Source organism: Monopterus albus, unplaced genomic scaffold (assembly GCF_001952655.1).
Source record: "Monopterus albus unplaced genomic scaffold, M_albus_1.0 scaffold375.1, whole genome shotgun sequence".
Taxonomy (NCBI): domain Eukaryota; kingdom Metazoa; phylum Chordata; class Actinopteri; order Synbranchiformes; family Synbranchidae; genus Monopterus; species Monopterus albus.
Window position 1 is genome coordinate 92344 of NW_018128255.1, and position 22209 is coordinate 114552.

The following is a 22209-nucleotide window of genomic DNA, read 5'->3' on the forward strand; positions in this document are numbered from 1 at the left end:
CTACAAATTGCCTAAAGGAGACGCGTGAAATACACCCATCTACCAAGACACCCCACATTTCCTCATTTATGCCTGTTTGTTCTTCCACGCCAACATCGGTTGAGCAAACTAGCAGTAAAGTTGTGATAAACCAAAAACAGTCAAAACACTTACACGGGAGACCCATTGCGTTACTGATGCTTCTCCAGGCATTTATCCGACTTTCCGTGCAGCGGTAATTTGGTAAAGTGACATTGTACAGCTCTGGGTAATTAAATACAGCCAATATTAACTTATCGTCCATTTTGCTGTACTGTTGTGTCTGTGCTGCGCGTACGCGGAAGCGGCAGTCTCCTCCCGCCTTTTCCGCCCAGCTGCTGCCTCAATGCGAATTATCGCGAGGGGCAGGGTGGCTCGCGTCTTCCGCCGCCGTTTGTCTCTCGGCGGAAGCCGTTGCTGTCTTTTGCCAGAGGGTGGCGCACGAATCTACATTGTCATGCTCTACAGTGGGGTATTAGAGCCAGAGCCAGGCCATATGGGGTCTGAATGGATAAGAGACACACGGCTACATAAAATGTCACTGGTTTTTCTGACTTCTTAAAATTATACATTTTTGGTCAAAATACTGGATACCTACTTTACCTCTTAGGTCTTTATATATCTCCATATATATCCTTCTGCCGATTTAAGGGATAAAATTCCTCATGGTTGAATGCTCACAACTCATCTCCACATGAAATCATATGCAGATTAATCTGTGATGAGGGGTCAGAAGAGGGTTCTGCTTCATTTGAAGGCATTAAAAGGTTGAGAACCATTGGCCTGTGGAGGCCACATAGGTAAGTGTAGGAGTAAACTTAATTAAAATGCACCTTTTAATCAATATTTGTAACACTGGAAGTGTACTTATCAAAATGGATTCAAATACATGTAAATATTATTTAAACAAAATACAAAAGGTATTAAGTAAGTAATGTTGAAAAATGTAACAAAAATTAGACTGAGTAATTATGTCAGGTTACATAGGCCTACTGGCACTTAGGAGAGATTTGCCTTTCTCCTTAGGAGTATAAAAACATTACAACTCATGCTAAATACATAGTACATATCAGTAGGCTATAGCCTACGGAGTATTTCACCTTAAGTAACATAAGCCTTCCTAATTAACAAAACACATGGTCACTGTGACTTCAACATCATAGTTCAAAAATCCTGCTGGATGCTATATAAGCCAGACAGACTAAACACCAGATCCCAGAGCTAATTTCAGATACAAGGGGCAAAATATGTGGAAGAGGAAGAGAGAGTGAAACATAATACTGGCGTTTACACATCCATTAGGCATTTTGCAACCACAGAGTGGTTTTCTTGATTCCTCTCAAATCCCCAGGCTATTGCTATGTGACAAGTCTTGTCTGAATATCAACAGTTAATGTGTTTCCTTGCACAAGTCTGGAGAAACCAGAGAGTGCAAGGTGGATCCTCTACATTTACTGGTCACACAGCTGCAATCTCCAATTCCCCTGCAGGGTTTTGGCCCAGGTCCAGCGCAGACACTGAGCTTTTTCACACATGTGGGGTTCTCCACTGATTTATCAACAGTTAGTCTGATGTAGATGTATTTGTACTCTTGTGTCTCCTGTTTGAATTGTAGTGATTTGATGTGTGTCCTTTCATGTTTTAATTTCTACCCCCCCACTGACTTGCTATTTCAGTACATATTTAATATGCCTGATACCAAAATCATAAATTAAAGGACATATTATTCAAAGATAAAAAACTGAAAGAATCTACACATCATCAGCACATAAGAACAAATCTGTATGATAACTGTGCAGTATTTTCAAGGCATTATTCTTCAAAGTGCAGCATCACATCACAGCCTCTCTGCAGCCATGCTTTTTGACACCATATCTGGACTGTGTGTGGTTCATTTCTGTTTTTGTAGGAAAGAAAGAAATGGTCATTTGTCCCATTTATATCACTTCAGGGTGTGTTTTCAAAGGGTGGTTATGGGACCTTGTAAATTACGTGGTGTTGGATTTAACCATTTCCACCACTAAATGTTTAATAGTAAAATTGTTTCATTGCTGTTGATGTTTCAAATTAAAATCTCTTTATATAGGAAAAAGCAGTCCAACCAGCTCCTTAAAAATCCAGAAAAACTATATCAGCAATCACAGCATGGTGGTTGTTTTGTTCACTTTGTACCAAATATTGCTCTTACAACAACAAAATGAGCCTTTATCATTCTAATCCTCAGTAATGAATTTTGAACTGCTTGAACCAGTGTAGATGTGGTACAATTCCTTCTTTTGAGAGCCACAATAACTGCAGATAGTGATCTCTCATGCTCCGCAAACTATACATCAACAATCTGGATGCTATTAAACCCAAGTGAAAAGGATGAGATGGTGTTTATTGTTATCTGTTTTCAAAAGCCCTTATAAGAAGAGCTTAAGACAGATTGTGGAAATCCATTAATTCTCTGAAAAAGTGTATTGCATTGTATGATATCACAGGATTTGTTGAGGGGATGAATTTAACCTGTAATAGCTTTACCTCAGCCGTGCACATTGTCGGAGAAGTCAGACTGAAAAGACTGCACCGCAGAGATAAGACACAAGATGCGCAATTGCAAATACAAACCGTGGAGTGACCCCTTTTCTGAATTCACTCTTGCCATTGGTGTTTATCAGTAATGAGTAATATATACAAATGTATTATTGTCACCACACACGTCACTGACAGTGACAAAATGAACAAATCACTCATTTGCAGCTTCCTAATTACAGCGTGTAATCAGTATGCATTGTCAGAGGCGCCTCAGCTTGCGTGATTTACTGAACATACGTATCTCTACTAATTTGCACAAGATCAGTTGTTGATAAAGCTAAATACAAAAGTGACATTATAAAATAAATTTAGAAGCTAATCCTCAAGTTCAGCATACCCAAGTCTCTGGCCACACCAAAAACGTTCATCTTTAAATCCAGGTTTCTAATACCGAGCAATCCCCTTTTCTCTAAAACCTCAACAATAAGGATCTTAGGAGCGCTCCACTTCTCATTTTATGCAGTGAAATCTGATTTCTTTTGGAGAAAGGAATGAGGCAAGATTAACTGAATCTGCCATCCTCCCTAACCTCTTCACAAAACTGCCCAGATTAGCTAGGAATTAAGTTTCAACCGTTTTATGTGTCTGGTCCATAGGGGGGATTATAGTTTTACTTTTTTTTTTTGCCTCCCAATTTCACTATAAGGGCCTGATGCGTTGTTGTGGAGAGAGGAGAAGGAGAAGAGCAGCAAAGTCTGAACTAGCAAAAAGTGTTGTGTGTCAGTATCCTGTGATTACCACTGCCTGTGTTTTACTGGAATTTCTTTGGAGATGGATGGATTGATCAGGATGGAGAGGCAAAAGTTTCCTTTCACTATTGAAAACATATTGAGTAAATATCCAAACAGTAATGGAGACAGACAGCCATGTGGGACAAGCAGTGTTGGACTAAGAGAGAAGGCAGTGAGCCCTGTTGAAGGAAAGACAGAGGCGGCCCCTCACACCTGCCTGTGCTGCTGTTACTGCTCCCACTGTGGAGACATATTCCAGACGGATTTTATTCATGAAGGTAGGGCTAATTATGCACCATGTTTAAAACTGATTTTGTCATCAGGGTCAGATATTTTGCTCGCTGACCTCAAATTAGATTTCCTCCCTGCAGCCTGCCAGTATGGATGGCCCCCGGTGATGCTCTCAGAGCAGTGCAGGCTGGGAGAGGCTCACAGAGAGGAGCAGTCACCCAGTCAGGTGCAGCGGCGGACCAGACGTCACCGTACAATTTTCACAGAGGAGCAGCTGGATGCACTGGAGGAGCTGTTCCTCCAAAACCAATATCCAGATGTGAACACAAGGGAGAAACTAGCACAGCGCACTCCCCTTCAACATTTATCAATATATATCAGTCCCTTACACAAGTAAGTCTCAAAATACTGAGTGCAGATATTGTAGCTGAAGCTTTGTGTGTGTGCGAGAGGAGAAATTCTCAAACATTATTAAAGATTTGTGCAAGTGTACAGTAAATACTGTATTTTAACTGGGATATGATGGCACTGGATTTTCCTTGTGACCTGGTTAATTTCTCATGTTTCTATTCACTGTCTTTGTTAATAATGATGTTTGATAAGTGTCTAATGCTATTCCATTTATTTGTGAAAACAATAACAACTGTATTAACTTTTCTGCTAGGTTTGGTTTAAAAACCGAAGAGCAAAGTGGAGGCGTCAGAAAAGACTATCATTTGGTGTGGGAAGCACAGAAAACTAAATTTTAAATGGTTAAAAGTTAAAAGAAGAGAGCTGTGTGTGTGAGAGAGATAGTTAAATGAATTCAAGGAATTCTTGCTATAGTTAATAACACAGTAATGGCCAGACAAAATCCTTTTTTCCAGAAAATAAAAAAACATGGATTTTTTTTGTGTGTGTGTCAGACGCATCGTGTGACCTTAGACAGTTTTGTAGATTATCTGTGAAGCTGACTGGTTGAGTGCATGATAGAAGTACTGGCAGCATGGTAATCCTGGAAGATAAATCATGAATCTGTAAATGAATTGTTCTAGTTTGCAACCGTTTTGAAAAAAAGAGTCCTTGATATAAAATAAAATTTGTTTGTTTTTTGAAAGAAATTGATTAACTCGATTCTTTGATTCAATCCATAATTCATTTAAATTGCGTATATTATTTTAAATATTTAGCTTTTTCTTAAAATGAAAAACACCTCCAGGTTTCTGCTATTTCATACTTCAATTTTTAAACTGCAGTTCTCCTTAAAGGAACTGGGTAGACCTACTATTAGTATTGTCTTACAAGAGAATTCTTTTGGAGGCGCGATTTCAGCTGCATTCCTTCGTAAAATAAAATGACTAGACTGATAGGAGAACATAACGTCCTATCGTAACTACTGTAAACACTTCAACAGTCTAAGGAAAATTTCTTTTTTTTATGCTTTTAATTTGACGAGCATCCTTAAACTTCCTGTGACGTAATAATTCAGACGCTATGTAAATGTTGTTTGTACGCTGGTTTCCTGTTAGCTAATGTGTCAATCTTAAGACCGTTTACGCTATTGTAAGTGTGTGATTATCCACGATATTACTTATACATTTAAAGGGTATTTGGCAAATAGAGTAGATTCCTTACCTTTAAATTCGGTCGGTGTTTAAGGATTTACGTTATCAGTTATCCAAGAAAGCTAACACGGCCCACAATGGAGGGCAGTGCAAGCGTGAGGAAAGCGTTATCCGGGACTCTCGTCCCTACAGCGGTCACAACAGTGGCTCTTCGACAACAACCCGAGGATACGGAGAAGGAGAAGCTGAAGAGAAAGGTCCTCGATGAAGAAGAATACATTGAGGTAGATAAATGATAGCTAAATGTTTGTTGTTTAATGGGCAGTCAGTAGCTAGTCACCAGACAAGGTTCTGTTAGCCAGGTTAACGCTAGCATAAAACCAGTTCAACAACAGGTTAATTGTTTATTGTGACAAATATTGCTTATTATGAATACATCATTAAAATAGTAGTTAGCTGCAGCCTTATCCGATTTCTGTTTTACTTGCGTAAAACATGGCGTTATCCTCTCATATAAAGGCAAAATGGCTATTTGTGTACTTCTAACAGAGTTTAGAGAAGATCATCGAGAGAGATTTCTTCCCTGACGTGACAAAATTACAAGCCCAGAAGGACTATCTGGAAGCAGAGGAAAATGGAGACCTTGAGAGAATGAGAGAGATATCCATCCGATATGGATCGTCTTTGACAAAAGCTACACCAGGATCTTCTGCCCCCTGTGAGTAATATATGAAGTGAAATTAAACATTGGGTTTCTCTGTTTTTATACCTAGCACAGAGAAACAGAGAACAACTTGTTTTCCTTTATACAAGCCAGTGGCACTATACCATGAGAAATAAAACACTGTTTTCACCAGATATTTTGTCTGGCTCCCGTGAACATAATTTATACCTGTTCATCCTTTTTGTATGTAAGATGTGACTCCAGCTAGCTTTGAGACACCAGTGGGCCATTCAGCATCTCCCTCCACCATTCATGTCACTAAAGGTTTAGATGGGGGTAAGTATTTCAATTTTCTAATTTGATGAGCAGATAATACAACACACTGCTCTGAGCTGGTCCCATTAACATATTTGGCAGTAATACTCTAACAAATATATGTATAAAAGGATAACAGTAATTTATCCCTATTTTTTATTGTTGTATTTATAGAGAGCAAGGATGATCACAAGGAAGAGAAAAAGCTGCCCTCTCTGGACTGTTTCCTTGCTAAAAATACCAGCGAGGATAATGCATCATTTGAACAGATAATGGACCTAGCAAAAGACAAGGAGAAGGTGAAGCATGCCTGGTTATATGAGGCCGAGGCTGAATTCAAACAGGTACATATGGACAGATTAAATAGCTTTACTTGCATTCAAAGCAAATGAGACAGGATTGCTTGCATTATTGATGTTCTAATGATAGATTTAAGTATTAATCAATTGATAGTGACCAAACTGGACTGCTAATGGCAGGAATACTTTTTTGAGTGTCAAACACTCATAACCTCTAGGCTTCAAATGTGGCTCTGAAAAGTTTGGAGCTTGCTATTCTATGTAAACTACAACTCTGATGGCTATGAGTGGTCTTTAACTTAATTTTCATCTTCAGTCAGACGATAATTTTGCGCCCCCAGTATTACTTTGATTACTTTGATAAGCTTCATAAACACTATTTTCCAGCGCCATGAGGAGAACCTTGCTTTACCATCAGTAGAGAAGGCAGCACTTGAATGTGTTAAAGCTGGATTGGAGACATGGGAGTACAAAGCAAAGAACGCCTTGATGTATTATCCAGAGGGTACAATTTTTTTTTTTTTAAACAAAAGTATTCATTAAAGGCAAAATTGGCCAAATTCAGATTTGAGAAAAAAATGTAAGTGTTCTTTTCACATTTTCTCTTTAAGGTGTTAAAGATGATGATGCCCTTTTTAAGAAACCAAGGGAGGTACTCCACAAGAATACACGCTTTGCTGGAGACCCATTCAGCAAAGCTCTCAACAAAAGCCAGATTCAACAGGCTGCAGCTCTTAATGCACAGGTACATTTTAGGATTATGATAAAGGAAAATGAGAAATAAGATGCATTGTTGCACTCGGGTAATTTTGTTTTGCCCTAAATATGGCCTGTACTGGTGAATGAAATGCTTCTGCATGGCAGTCTGTTCTTTAGTTGGATAAAAGTATTAATTCATGAATGGTTCAACTGCGGTATCATGTTTTTTATCCAGTTCAAACAAGGAAAAGTAGGCCCTGATGGGAAAGAGCTCATCTCACATGAATCTCCGACGGTGAATGGATATGGTTTTGAAAGAACGCCTTCACCTGCACCTGGTAAATGAGTCCTGAAATCCTTCTCCACACTGTAATGTTCCTGAGAAACTAAATGTAGTCTTAAATGGCTGATTGAATACCTCATTTATAGCAGATTTCTGAAGATGTTTTTTGTGCCCTCAGGTGTATCTGAGTCACCTCTGATGACCTGGGGTGAGATTGAGAGCACCCCATTTCGTCTGGATGGACCAGACACCCCGTATATTGAGAGAAATCATGGTCCATCATTTAAGGTACTGAACATTCATTGGTGTCAGTAACAATTTGTTAATCATTGTTTTTTTTTTATAATTTGAGTGTAAAATGTTGACATTTACCTTCATGTATCTAAAAGATTCCAGAGCCAGGAAGACGAGAGAGGCTGGGGTTAAAGATGGCTAATGAAGCTGCTGCCAAAAACCGTGCAACTAAACAGGAAGCACTACGAAAGGCTACAGAGAACCTTGCAAGGTAAAGTAGTTGGCCCTCTAAACCCTTGAAAGGAAGGAACGTTGAACCTAAATTCTAAACTATGTATTTTACCCCACTAGTTTTCCACAGAATATCTTGGTTCATTCATGAGGAAATGCACTGTTGTCATGAAACTAATCTAGCACTTCAACCATTGTGTTACAGTCTTACTCCTAAAGGACTGAGCCCTGCCCTCACCCCTGCCCTACAGAGGCTTGTAAATCGGGCATCTAGCAAGTACACGGACAAAGCACTACGAGCAAGTTACACCCCATCTCCTTCACACAGACTCATTGGCTGCAAGTCTCCCTTTAGTGGCCCATCCACTCCTTCGGGAACACCAACACCAAACAAAGCCAAGACGCCAAGCTCTCAGGACCTTACGTCACTGACAGACAATCTGCTGCAGCTACCCAAGAGACGGAAAGCCTCAGACTTTTTCTAAGAGAAGCTGTTCTCTGTTGGGATTGTACAAACAGACTGACTATAATGTGGAGAACTTTGTAATAAACTCTTGAAAACAGATTTCTCAGATTAAAGGCTGCATCTTTAAAGAAATGTGCAGTGGACTGAAGAATTTTTAAATATTTGTTACATTTTTGTACAGACAGGTTAACGTAGATCTTGTCGAAACAGTGTCTGAATGTTATTTTAATATTTATCTTACCCCAATTGCCAAGGTTTCAGATTTTTTAATATTCTTTTTCTCCATTTAAGCTCTATCTGTGCCACAGACCCATGCTTTGACTGTATTAATATAATTATAAAATCCAATAGTGTTTCTAAGAAGCACACCCACAAGTAAGATTGCAATGCATAGCTTCCAACAGCCTATTGGCCTGTTCTTCTTAGATGCTGCCACGCTTGTTTCTGCATCATAGAAATTACTCAATAATTTGATTTGTCACAGCAGTTTTTCTCAATGTCACACTTCTGTGTTGGTGTTAAAAATGGAGAAAAAAAAGATGGCTTCAGATTTATAGCTCACTGAATGTCAGTATAAATGATGAATGTTTCTGTTTGCCATATCTTCTTAATTTCACAGCTTAAAAATGTCACTGTGCTGAGTTGAGTTCAGCATTGTAAAGCTCTATACAAATCTATGGGTAAATATGGGTATTATCATTAATGTGAAAGATGTTTATTTGAGATGTGTCAGTGTTGTCACAGCAGCTGCTTGCAAACTGCATATAATGCATACCTCTGATTTAGTGACCCAAAGAGGCAAATTGAGTAGCAGCTGTAACTTACATATTTAGGACTTATTCAGCTTTTGTTTCATTTGTAGTATTGGAGTTGAGCTGTGGATCAGCGGTTGTATGACATGTAGGTCTGAAAGCTGGTGCTGAGATATCAGAGGTCTCTTCCATTAAAATGATAAAATAAAAAAAGCTGTAAATTTTTCTCAAGGACACCAATTCACCTAATATGATAACGCCACTCTTGGAGCTTGATCCATGGGCTAACAAGGTTAAACCTGTGGTGCACACATGCTTTTTTTCTAGTCTTGCATAGTCTGCTTTGTCCACAGGCTGATGGTATATAATTATATACATACAGTATATATAATTAGAAAATTCCCAAAAATAGTGTCTGATGGATGGTACCTGAGATGTATTCACAAAAAGTAAAACTGTCAAACCAATATTGTGACCACTTTTTAGACTCATTTTTCCTATCACTTTTTTCACATAAAAGATTTAAATTATATGGAAGCACACTGCTTTCAGAAAAGCAAATAAAATCAGAGACCTTATCTCCAAGGTCTCAATTTATTATTAATTCAATTTAAAAGTTGATGCTGGTTTGCTGTTATTTTAATTTGCATTCAACTAACATGGTCAAAGTTGTCTCAGTGCTGTTTTTAATTGCTTCCTTAAGTTTTCTGTATTGCTTGTGGTTTAATAAAACTGGTTTAAAAAATCATGACAGCATGACCATGTGTTTGACAGGTGATACATGCTGCGGCGATATGACGTTGATCTTCAATGAGATAATGGCAATTCCAGAAACTAGGCTGTTCTTTCATATTAAGCAACATGATGTCTTCTGCTTTTGAAAACAAAGTGAACGGCCTATATCACTGACTGAATACTGCCCCAAATAGTCCAGATATCAGGACACAATCTTAATATCAAGTGTAAGTCTAGATAAAGGAATCGATTTTCAAGCTCGGCGCGATTCAGATTTCGTATCTACAGAGTTTCTTATTCATAATCAAAAGTTGTGAGCTGCTGGGAGGATATGGTGCCGGCACCGTCTGACGACAAACAGGCTGCTGTTCATCGTTCTCGGAGACAAACAGTCCCAAGAGGGGAAGGAAGGCTATAGCTAATAAAATAATGACATTCAGAGTAGGCCTGTAGAATTGCATGTTTGTGTATAATTAGTGCATGTGTTTCAAAGATCTAAAGTGGAAAAAAAAGTCTAACCTCATAACTGTTAAGTCTGATAAGCGTTTTTATTAGAACAATGAATCTATGAGCAAACACGGTCCTGTGTGGCAGCAGCTCGCACAGCGATGCTCCAGTCATCACTGTGCGCCGAGGCCATTCACTCGTTACACCCAGCGATGATAATTTGGGTTGGTTTCATCACATATTAATCTCAACGGGAATTGACACACACTGGTTGTCTTGTGTCACACTGGGTATATAATCGGCTAAACTCCGCCCCAACAGCTTCTCCAGCTGATAGCCTGTGTGTTGCGTGCGTGTTTGGGATTGTTGTGATGGGAGGCCGCAGCCATCTTGGATCAGCGCCGCTCCACACCGAGCAGCGGGAGAGGACGAACGACGTTAACGGTAGAGCCAGTTAGCTAACTTTAGCTGCTCGAGGAGATTAGAACCACAATCTGCGTCGCCGTGATTTGAACTGTGTTTTAGATAGGCTGTTTTTCATTAGCTGGCGCTCTAGAATGGATATATGCCGTGTTAATCGTTTAATATAGTTCTGGGAGACCGGTTGTGCAGATCCTTGGTACAATTTTAAAATTTCTGGATAGAGGAGTTACTATGAATGGAGGATAAATGTTGCCAAAGGCTGACAGCAGCAGTTTCGTCCTCTTCTCTCTTCTCTTCGCCCTCACGTTAACGGACCCACCACGGACTGGTAAGTAAATCCTAGCTGTTTTTCCTTTGCTTACATTCCCGTGGGCTCGACTGGAAAGTGAGGCAGAGTACAGCTGTAACTAAGCAGAGAGCTGCGGGTCAGGCGGAGAGGCCTGCTGGAAACCACGGACTGCGGTTCTTTTCACACCGCTGCTGTGCCGGTGCTGGACAGTGTGGAGGACCGTTATGCTTTCGGGACCAAAGCGGTATTTTTTTTAAGTAGCCAACTAAAATAACCACTTGGCAAACATTAAACGACAAACACTTGACGATTTATACAGTTCGCATAGCTAACTTGCATTAATTTCAGGGAAAAAAAATCAATTGACGCAATTGATTTTGTCAAAGTAGATCATTACTTGCTTTTCTTTAATAATAAGCTAAGATAGCTAGTTTTGACTCTTAATTGATACAGTTGTAGTGGGGAATTATGCTATAAAGACTTTTGTAGACTCATAAAAAATGGGCTTCTTGTCTAAATAAAACGGTTTGTAAACAGTCTAGGTGTTTACCCTCCGCTACATCCGCTGGTTGGTCTGCTCTCGGTCGTGAAACTGTAATTTGAAATGCATGTCAGAGATTGATGCTCCTGCATCATTAAACCTGGCTCTCGGCCACCGACTCGTTATTTATCTACACAGTTAAACATATCAGACTGATAAACTTAGAAATGTAATTGTCATGACACCCTCTGTAAGCCCTTGTAAGAAAAGACACAATGCACATCTTTGTTTAAACTAAACACCTTTAATAAACTTTCACATTCACAACTACCCTTCAAGGTGGACATGTTATGAACCAAAAGGGGCAAATGATTGTTGGTCATTTTTCTCAGTGTCTCTGTTATGAATGCAAACACTTGGATAGAATTTTCTGCATACTTTTAAGCAGCAAGAAGACAGTGGTGTCTTGTAGCTTTCTTTAACCTTGATCTTGACAGTTGATAAGGAAAACTATAACTGTAACTGTTCAGCTCATGATAAACACATTATTGTTTGGATTAGTCCAAGAAGCTGCATTCTGCCCATGGAAGACCTTTAGATTACACACAACATCACTACATGCATCTAGTTGTTCATTTTGTGTAGATGCTTGATTCTTGGCCAGATTTTATGCTCCAAAGAAGGGTCTTTGTGATTCATTTGTACCCAAACAACTGTAATTAGCCTGTTCATGATTTGTCCTCCACCTTTCAGTCTAGTGTCAAATCTTTTTAATATCTAGTATTGTCTGGGCTTCACTTTGTCTGTTTGTAAACCAGTGCTTGTAGTTTGGGTGATCTGTGGCCTTCGTGCCAGGGTGCCCACAGGGGGGACTAACTGTTTTACTGTACTATTGTACAGCTTTTTTAGATGGGGTGTATTTTGTAGAGCATCAAGAGCAGGCTTCCCAAAACATGATGCCCACATGAGATGGACATTCATGAAAAACGAAAAATCCAATTTGCAGTACCTAATTTAATTAAAACCTTTGAGCAGCTGAGTCTAAACCACTTCTCCTGTCTTGGCCATCTTTCAGTGTCTTACAGAATCTGACAGTTTTGCAAAGGTGAATGCATCAAAAATTTATTAAACCAGACCTGTATCTACACTGCTGTTTATTTGGCAGTCATGTCACCCACCAGTCTGCACGTGGTTTACCTGCTTGGCTTTTAAAGATTGGATATAAAGCCTTGGGTCTTACAGCCAAAGCTGGGTGGTTGGTAGTGAGTCAGGCAACTTAAAATGCCAAAATATTTCAATGTAGGATGTTATAGACACTCCACCTGAGGGAGAATGATACACACTGAAGGTGCTTTTAATTCAAAATAAAATCAGTCATCAGTCAGTTTAACATTCAAATAATGTGACTCAGCAGATTACTCAGGCATGTAAGGTAGGTACGACTTGCACAGTATTGCAAAAGTATGTGACAAAACAGAAATAGATGTGATCATATACACATGACAATGCTTTGGCTCTGTGGTTAGCGCATGTGTATGTCCAGTGGTCGCTTCAGTTTAAACCCATGATAAAGAGACTCACATGTCAAGTGGTTTTTAAACCTTAAATTAGGTGTCCCACCCCCACCCCCACCCCCATACCTCCCAAGTGACTCAGAACTGATCTTTTCAAGGATGTGTGAATACCAAATCAGATTTTTTTTTATTCCCCCTCAAATCGGAGGTGGGCCACTTCCGTGTGTGCTCATTGATTTGATTCATATCCTATCTCTGACTATGCAACATTTAGAGCAGTCAGATTGGAATTTGTGCTTCCTGTTTTGATATCTCACTCCTTTTGTGTGCACATATTGCCTGTTGTCACGTCACAGACCAGTAAAAGTAAACATGGAGGAGAACAACACCAGATGCTTCTGATCAAGCAAGACTCGAAGGACCATACTGTAACAAGGCAGCTTTTGAGGGAATTGCATGATTTGACCATTGCACAGACAATGTTATTGTCATTATTGTGCACACGTGGCCCACATTTCAGTTAAATGTGCATATGTGTGGTAGCTTAGGAGTGCAGTGGTGGTCAAATTGGTCGAATCCAGGTTGTGTCAGGAAGGGCATCCGGCGTAAAACACGTGCCAAATATCAACATGCGAGTCATCAGTGTGACAATTTGCTGTGGTGACCCCTAAAATGGGAAAAGCCGAAAGTGATTTTCTTACACTTTAGTAGGACTGAGTTGGAACAGCATCATAGTTTTTATTCTGTTTTGGTGTTGGTCATGTAAGAAATGCAGAGGTGAGTGGCTGGGGGCGTCTATTGTAGCGAAATACCCGCCTGTATGCAAATAGAAGTACTGACCGGGAAAATCATTGAGCACTGATGAATGCCCGACAACTGTTGGCCAGTAAAATTAATCCTTAGAGACATCATAAAAATTCTACTAATTAGAGGCACTATCATGCAGGATAGTCACGCTGTTGTTTCTGTTTGTTTCAGGTCCGCAGCTAGCTCTGGCAAGATTATTGTCAGGTAAGCAAGCAGTACATCCTCTAGTGTAGTGGCTGTTAGATTTTTATTTATTTATTTTGTGAGACTATACCAGCAGTTCCTTCAGTTTCAACCTCCTTTGTTCCTGTGATAGCAATAAGAAATATTCCCTCAAAAATCTAAAATATGTTTTGCATTTAGAAGTTCTTTTCGGTGGAAGAAGAGTTCTGTGTGATCTTAAGATCAGGCTCAAGTGTTCATCCTTCAATGTTTTGTTAGAAAAACTATAAAGTAGTAAGTTAAGTTTTTATGTTGCTGTCTAGGAATCAACAGGGTTACAAAATGACACCGACTTCAATTTCCTCTCCCACGATCAGTAACATTAATACTTTGACTTATTTGAGTTTGCTAACAGATCGGTGCAGAGGATCTCACTATTTAAAAAAACAAAAAAACAACCTGAAATTTGTTATAAAAGTGTCCTCGCCCTTATTTTGATACTCCTACAATTACAGCTTCAAGTTTTCCCAAGTAAGTTTCTACATGTTCTGCACACCTGGATTTGGGCAGTTTATCTTGTTCTTCCTGGCAGATGGCCTCAAGCCGCTGAGAAGGGCCTTGTAACATGCTGCTGCCGCCACGCTTCACTGTAGGGATGGTGTTAGCCAGGTGATCAGCTGTGCTTGGAGTTCTGCCCAGAGAATTCAATTGCTCTCTCCTCACACCAGAGGGTCTTTCCCCCCATGTCTTTCGGAGTTCTTTTTGGCAAGCTCAGAGTGAGCTGTCATTTGCTACTATCCTCTAAATAGACTGTATAAACTTTAACCCTTGCCTTGATCTGTGTCTCAGTAATTTTGTCACAGAGGTCTACAGGGACTTCATTGGACTACATGGCGTAGTTTTTGTCCAGACATGCAGTGTCGACTGTAGGGTCTTAAACGTAGGCTTATATAAGTGTTATTGTTTTGTTTTTGGTGGTCTTTCACAGTTAGTGATAGTCTGCTGGAAATTTAGTTGAATATGATAAATTACTCGGGCAAGATCAAACCTACTGAGTTACCAGGATCTCTTTTCAAAGTTCTACCTGTTATCTGTTTTATTTCCTTCCTTGCTGTCTCAATATATTGAATTGTTGAGTGATCCAACAGGCTGAAAGGAAGTGTCCAGTAGCTGCTGAGTCAGCTCATCCTATTGGGTGCAACAGTAGTGCTGCTCTTATCTGTGATTTCCTTAGTTTGCGCTCTGACTCTATCAGGAAGAACATGAACAATCTATCTACAGTATGACGTACCAGAAATTTTCAGCCCATCATCTAAGAGCTCATATCAGCGTCTGTGAAGGCTCACATGGCCTCGTACAGTCCTCTGCTTAAATGGTTTTCTCCTGTTGGAAAAAGGCCTCAGTCATGTGCGGGTTTGACCACATGTACCCTCGTGTTATATTACAGAGCAGCGCTGCAGCCCTGGGCAGTTTGCCTGTCGCAGTGGGAAGATGCAGTGTATCCCAATGTCCTGGCAGTGTGACGGCTGGACAGCATGTGACGACAAGAGTGACGAGATGGACTGTCCTCGTGAGTATAGCTCACTTAAGCCCCTTTACACCCACTGTGTTACCATTAACACCCATAACATGATTGACTTTCCTGGAAACTATGGCAACACCAAGGACCTTTTCATACTTGCACAACAGGACTACAGCTGGACAGCACACATGAATTAGAAGTAGCCTATAGTGTTGGCGCAAATATATCGCTGACTCGACTGCAGTGCACCCTAATCACATTTATACTTTGTGTATAGCACAGTAAACCTCCACACATAGTTCAGTTCATGGTTTTGAGCCTTTAGGTCTGAGAAAGTCCTGATCCACCACAGTGAATCAGGAGTGGACTGACAGTGTCAGATGGCAGAGGGGAATTCTGAGAGTGGCTGCATATGTCTTTGTTTATTGTTTGTTGATCTCTTCAACACTGTATTTATGTCACAGTACTAAGCCTTTGACTGAAATCCTATTGTTTTCTCCCTCTTAAATCCAGAGAGATCTCTGACCACATAATGGGAATTATTGAAAGGATTTGAGTCCAGCATGTGACCTCCAAGCTGCAGTAGTTGTGTCTGCTTTGAGGCCTGCCAGCGACACTGTATACTGATTGTTGACTGTATTCATTTCTTCAGAAAAAAAAAAAAAACACATTTGTAGATAGGCAATAAATGCAGGAATTGTTTGTTAAAATCTCACCGCACACAGGAACAGGAGCCTTACCACAAATTCAGATTTGTTTCTGTTGATTTAGTAAATGTGATTATTATACACAAAGTCTTGCAGCTGGGCTTCAGGCTTATGTCCATGCAAAATGTGATTTCATAGAGATTGTTCAGCATTATAATGTCTTCACATAATAAAAAGAGGAAATGGAATTAGAAAATATCCGGTTGCCAAAAACCACATTGTAGGCTGCATAAAAGACGTTATTGAACACAGAGCCGATAATGTAGATAACCAAAGATACTCCAGTGTCATGAGGCATTTTTAAAAATGAAAAAGACATGATTAGCATGGTATAAACATAGATCAAATGTGATAAATGTTAAATAGATTTCACCAATTGTTGTTTTGGTTCTGCTTTAATCTTCTTTAAATCTTTTAACTTTCTGATCCTTTTTTGAGTTTTAGATGGTTAAGACGACTTTTGATTTATTTTTTGTGTGTTTGTAAATCCCTGTAGTAAGTGATGAACCTTGACATAGGATGAAATTTGATCAGAAGCATGTACAGTAAAGTAAATATAATTTCATACAGACTAGACATTTAAGAATGCATGAGCTCAGTGTATTGCTTTTAACACAGTTTACAACGAGGAATTACCAGGTAGAGCTGGTGCACAATTAGGCAGCTCTCACACTTTGTTTTATCTATTCATCTATAAAATTATCACACAACTGAAGAAAGTTTATTCTTGCACATGAACGCTGGAGCAGGTTGTGGCTCAGTACAGCACAAGTATTTAAAAGGTCGTATAACATAAACCAATGTGTGCACAGAAAATTATTTAAATAATAATTTCAACACTAGTTGACCTTGCCTTTTTTTTTTTGCAGCCATAAAGGAAGAAAGGTTTCATTTTGGCAACGGATATGACCAGGTTGAAGACGTCATTGGTGTGGCTCAGCCAGTGCGCTTTAACAGTAAGCATCTCACTTTACTCTTCCTTCATGTAATTATATTACTATTATCAATTGCAGTGCTAAAGCTTCTTCTCCACCCACAGAGAAATGCCCCAGCGGGTGGCACCACTACGAGAAGACCGCCAGCTGCTACAAAGTGTACCTGAGGAACGAGAACTACTGGCAAGCTGTGGAGACTTGTCAGAAAGTCAATGGCTCATTGGCTACATTTGTGACCAATGAGGAGCTGCAGTTCATACTGAAGATTGAGGTGGATTTTGACGACAAAGTCTGTGAGCGCAGAGACCAGTGCAAGTGAGTTCTGCGAATTGTATTTTATATCAAAATGTGGCATCAGTCTAAGCCTTGGACTGTGAGGTTGTGAAAGAGCTGCATGGGTGTTATTACAGACGTTTACCAGTTAATAGGGTCACAGTGACTCATGGATAGAAGTTGCTGTGCACTTTTCTATTTCTGAAAAAAAAAAAAGAATTTGCAAAGACCAACAGTTTTTGACATTTCTGCCTCTTTATACAGCTCAACCCAGCCTCTGCACACACACTGCTAAATATATGAATATAAATATATGGCTGAACATGCATGCTTGAAATCTGTCATGCAGTACTAAGGTACAGAAGAGGGAACTGCAACTTGATATCAACACCAAGTCTACTTTACTAACCTTTTAAACCTCTGCTTTGCCTTTGTGGACAGTTGTTATGATGGTAAATACATCAGCACAGGTGGGGAAGTGATAGTGGTCTGTTTTTGGTAGTAGGCCATCTAGTGGCCAATAATGGACGTTTCAAGTACTCGACACAGTCCTGCATAAATATAAACCCTAAAAGAGACCATTTTCTAAATTTGTTTTCAAGGTTTTGGGTTGGCTACCAGTATGTGATCACCAACCAGAACCACTCCCTGGAGGGCCGCTGGGAAGTAGCATACAAAGGTATTTATTTAAGTTTAGGTTTTATCTTAAAGGGGAAACCTTTGAAGCTCATTTATGTCTGATTGTTGTAACATTTAAAATGTTTCTTTATTTCAATAGGGTCGATGCAGGTGTTTCTGCCACCTGAGGGTCTGACCAATTTTGGAGAGGCATCTCCCACCCAGGACAATGTCTTCTGTGCTCAGCTGCAGCGCTTTCAGATCAAAAGCATGAATGAACGAGGCCTGCACAGCTGGCACGCTGAGAACTGCTACAAGAAGTTTCCCTTTCTGTGCAAGAGGAGTACGTGCTTATTTTGTCCTTCCCCTGAGATATGTCAAAGTAGCAGTGCAATTTTCTTTTTGTTTTGTTTCAGGCGTGATGTTTTGTGACGTCTTATTTCCTCCACAGGGCAAACATGTGTGGACATAAAAGACAATGTTGTCAATGAGGGCTACTACTTCACCCCTAAAGGGGACGACCCATGTCTGAGCTGCACATGTCATGATGGTGAGCCTGAGATGTGTGTGGCCGCACTGTGTGAGCGGCCACAGGGCTGCCAGCACTTCCGTAAGGACCCCAAGGAGTGCTGCAAGTTCACCTGCCTGGACCCAGGTACTGCCAGCTCACTGATCCAAGGAGTTTTCACTTCAGCAGAATGAGACTGCATAGACGCCCTCAATGTTCATTCTCTGAACTTTACATTAAATCATTTTTAAGGCACATTCACAGCTTCTCAAATATGCAGGATTTGATTGACTGCAGCTTGTAGCAGTTTTTTTGTCAGCCACAGAATGTTTTTCAGTCTTTAAGAGATCCAATTTAGTAAAAAAATTGCACTGGGATTAACACCAGTATTAATACTTGTTTATTCTGAAAATTGTTTCATGGACTCTCAAATTTGGTGTTATGTATTTTGGGGTTATGTGTTTGAAAGTCTTCAGTGCAGATTTTCTTTAAGAGCAAGGCAAGATGAATGTGTGCATTTATCTTATTCAGGGGCATGGACTCAGCAGGTCATTTTAAGCCAGTGAGCTTGAAGAAAGTAATATTCATAGTCGTTTTTCCTCGTTCCCCCTCAGATGGAAACAGCTTGTTTGACTCAATGGCCAGCGGGATGAGACTGATTGTCAGCTGTATCTCATCCTTCCTCATCCTCTCCCTGCTGCTCTTCATGGTGCATCGACTCCGTCAGCGCAGACGTGAGCGCATTGAAACACTCATTGGAGGAAACTGTGAGCATTAAACATGTGAATCTCTGTTGTTGATAATATTGTGGCTATGTAATGACGTGTTCTTATCATAATTAGTCTCAGTTCATTTAACTGCAGCACATGAGCTCTTAATTCAAATAAATTTCAAATGCTGCAGCTAATATTGTAAATTGTAACAGACATTTCTCATTGTCCTCTGTATCTGTCGGTTTATATTTCCTTAGTGCATCACTTTAACCTTGGAAGACGAGTCCCAGGCTTCGACTATGGCCCAGATGCCTTTGGCACTGGCCTTACTCCCCTGCATCTCTCTGATGATGGAGAGGGAGGCGCTTTTCATTTTCAAGAGCCTCCACCGCCATACGCAGCCTACAAATACCCCGACATCGAGCACCCTGATGACCCCCCTCCTCCGTATGAGGCTTCCATCAACCCAGACAGCCTCCTCTACGTCGACCTCGGTAGGCCACCTGTCTTGTTATTCATGTATCTCATCTTGTACAGAGGAGAGAGTCTTCATTTTCTCTCTCTGTTGTTACCTTCAGGACACAGTGGGGTTCCTATGGTGCTGAGCCAAATGAATGCCATGGGAGACAGGATCCAGGGTGATATTCCCAACACTTCTGTTCCTGTGTCAGATTTGGCACCATCCTCTCAGGACAGGGAGGACTCCATAGATAGCAGCACACTCCTAGTGGGGCCTGACACTCCAACAGATGGCCACGCCCCCACTTCTATGCCCGCAGACTGCACCTCCCTCAGCACCATGGTATAGGGCTGTGGCTGGACGGCAGGGAGCTGCACCCAGACATTACCTGCTTGTGGAGGAAGGTCACAGATGCATTCCACACTGGGAGAGGATGCAGCAGACTATTGTCATTGATATAAAATGCTGACTATAGAGAGGAGAGTGTGTAGAGACTTTTCAGACAGTGGAGCAGTGTGTTTCTTTGAGCTTTCATAGTGACGAGAGGATGCCCTCTGTCTGAAGACACTGCATTTGGACTTCTGAGTGCTGTTTTTTTTTTTTAAGACTCTTTCATATGAGGGAACAGGGAGAACCATTACTGTACATAGAAGAAAAACTCTACGTTCAAGCTAAGGAGGCTGCACTTTTACTATTAACATCAATTGGGCAGAGGTGTGGAAACATCTTGGCATGAGTCTGACTGCTCGAGAAGCCCTGATGTAAATACCGCCTCAGCCTGTGCCACTCAAATTTGTAATACTTGTCTCTCGGTCCAGCACAAGACAAATAGTGACAGATAGACAGTGCAGCCAGGTTTTGTTCCTTGTGCGTTTTCCTTCGCATCATACTGTCATTCAAATTGACCTGTTTGTAATGATTTATCAGTCTCCAGTTTACAGTAACATTCTCATCTTTCTGTTGCAGCATGTTCCAGGTTTCGACTCACTCATAAAACCCTACTGCCCCCCTCACTTTCTTGTTTCTGCTACACGATGCCGTCTTCCAGGTTTATAGCACATATTTGCAGCAAAAGATGTCTGTAGTTCAGAGATTCAACCTTATTAGAAGGTACAGCTTAGTGTCCTGTCATAGGATTTTTCTTAGGTAATGCTGACACAAGGCGTTATGTATTAACGACTTGTGGTACTGATAAATAGGAGTTTGGTATTATGTTCTTTTTGATGATGATTTATGATTGTTTTACTGTGGGAAAGACAGATTGGGCTTTTCAAGTGTATGTGTGAAGATTGGGGACAGTATCTCCTCATTATCATAGGAAATAAAGAAGTTATTTCAGTAACTTTTCCAATCATAAAGTAATTTAATCATGCAGACTGTCCCAGTTTTGTTACTTTATCATCAACTCTTGGAAGTTAGTTGTGTATTTTCTAGCTTAAACCATGCTCGGTGACTGAGTTGTTGGCACGCTCATTCCTCGATCAAATCAGGTTTTGTTTTTGTAAAGTAATTAGTCACATTTAGATGCTGACCTGTTTGTGTGTGATTCTTCACGCGGTGTATCTCTTGTTTTCAGTTACTGTGGCTGATGATGTCACTGACTGTAGCTGCGAGTCTTCTCTGTTTTGGTGTTATTGGGTCTGTTCTTGTTTCTCAGTGGGATCATAGTAAAAAATGTAATAAAAGAGAAGTGTAAATTTGGAACAAGTTAGACCCATGTTATGTTGACAATCGTTAGATTCAGGATGAAGAGTTGGTCGACCCACAGCCACCAGCATTCAACGGGCTTTTGATCTGCTTCGAACAAAACAGCTATCGATGTGTCCGAATGACTGTATCTCATGCTTGAATGTACTGTATGTAGAAAACATTTTTTTTTGTGCTCAGGCTTATTTTCCCCACTTTGATTTTTGGCATTTTGACAATCCACAGTGGATTATTTATGAAATCTCATACATTGTGGAAAAAAGTAAAGTGATGTGCATGTGTGTGTATAGGAGATGGTGTCCTGGTGTGGCTTTTTTATTTTTTTTTTATTTTATTTTTTTTTGTATTTTCCTCCATCAACTTTGTTTGGTTATTTTTTCTGCTTTTTGGACCTGCGGTGCATGTTTTTATCTTCTCGCATGCTGAGAAATTTTCTTTTATGGAAACCTTTTTAGTTCACTGTGTCCTGTACAGTAGGTTCAGAGACTCCTGCATATAGTTTAAGATCTCTCTATGCGTCAAAAACATGCCTATGACCCAAATTGCTGCATTTACACTGTAGTTCCTGTGCTAGACTATGGTGACGTGAGAGCTAATTTTTCTGGATTTGAAATGTTTTATGTATAATACAACAAATGCTACATTTCGTCTTTATTTCATTTTACAAAATGCATCAGTTGCAGGGCGAGCTTGTGTTTTTTGTTTTTGTTTTTTTTCCTGAGATAGATGTACATCTAATCAAATGCCAAATAAATTGCACCATGAAGGACAATTCATGCGTCACTGGGTATGAACACTTAAGATAAACCTCAACTATCATGACATTTAGCTGCTCTTTTTTTTTGACTGGTTTAGGAAATTCCT

At 40.1% G+C, this 22209-nt stretch overlaps 3 protein-coding genes across 6 annotated transcripts in view; 2 read left to right on the forward strand and 1 right to left on the reverse strand.

The window, feature by feature from the left end:
* LOC109951312 (transcription factor Adf-1-like) overlaps positions 1–389 on the reverse strand; it is a 3290-nt gene extending 2901 nt beyond the window's left edge. Inside the window, exon 1 of the mRNA XM_020585748.1 lies at positions 154–389. Within this exon, the coding sequence (XP_020441404.1) occupies positions 154–283 (130 nt within the window). The 5' untranslated portion in view covers positions 284–389. The remainder of the gene's footprint in view (positions 1–153) is intronic.
* A 4614-nt stretch (positions 390–5003) lies between these two features.
* On the forward strand, positions 5004–9596 carry ess2 (ess-2 splicing factor homolog). Its single transcript, XM_020585743.1, has 10 exons — positions 5004–5385; positions 5651–5819; positions 6018–6101; positions 6255–6424; positions 6767–6884; positions 6991–7124; positions 7314–7416; positions 7540–7649; positions 7751–7866; positions 8032–9596. The coding sequence occupies exons 1-10, from the start codon at positions 5239–5241 to the stop codon at positions 8309–8311; spliced, it is 1431 nt and encodes a 476-aa protein (XP_020441399.1). The 5' UTR covers positions 5004–5238; the 3' UTR covers positions 8312–9596.
* A 775-nt stretch (positions 9597–10371) lies between these two features.
* dgcr2 (DiGeorge syndrome critical region gene 2) lies at positions 10372–22135 on the forward strand. Of its 4 annotated transcripts, none has more exons than XM_020585727.1 (11): positions 10372–10670; positions 13912–13944; positions 15350–15472; positions 17001–17087; positions 17171–17381; positions 17942–18018; positions 18118–18300; positions 18409–18612; positions 19080–19232; positions 19436–19672; positions 19757–22135. In XM_020585727.1, the coding sequence occupies exons 1-11, from the start codon at positions 10598–10600 to the stop codon at positions 19984–19986; spliced, it is 1611 nt and encodes a 536-aa protein (XP_020441383.1). In that variant the 5' UTR covers positions 10372–10597; the 3' UTR covers positions 19987–22135. The 4 variants fall into 4 exon arrangements, with proteins under 4 accessions (XP_020441383.1, XP_020441385.1, XP_020441382.1 ...); XM_020585726.1 differs by having other exon boundaries at positions 10376–10977; XM_020585729.1 differs by lacking the exon at positions 13912–13944.
* The last annotated feature ends 74 nt before the right edge of the window (positions 22136–22209 follow it).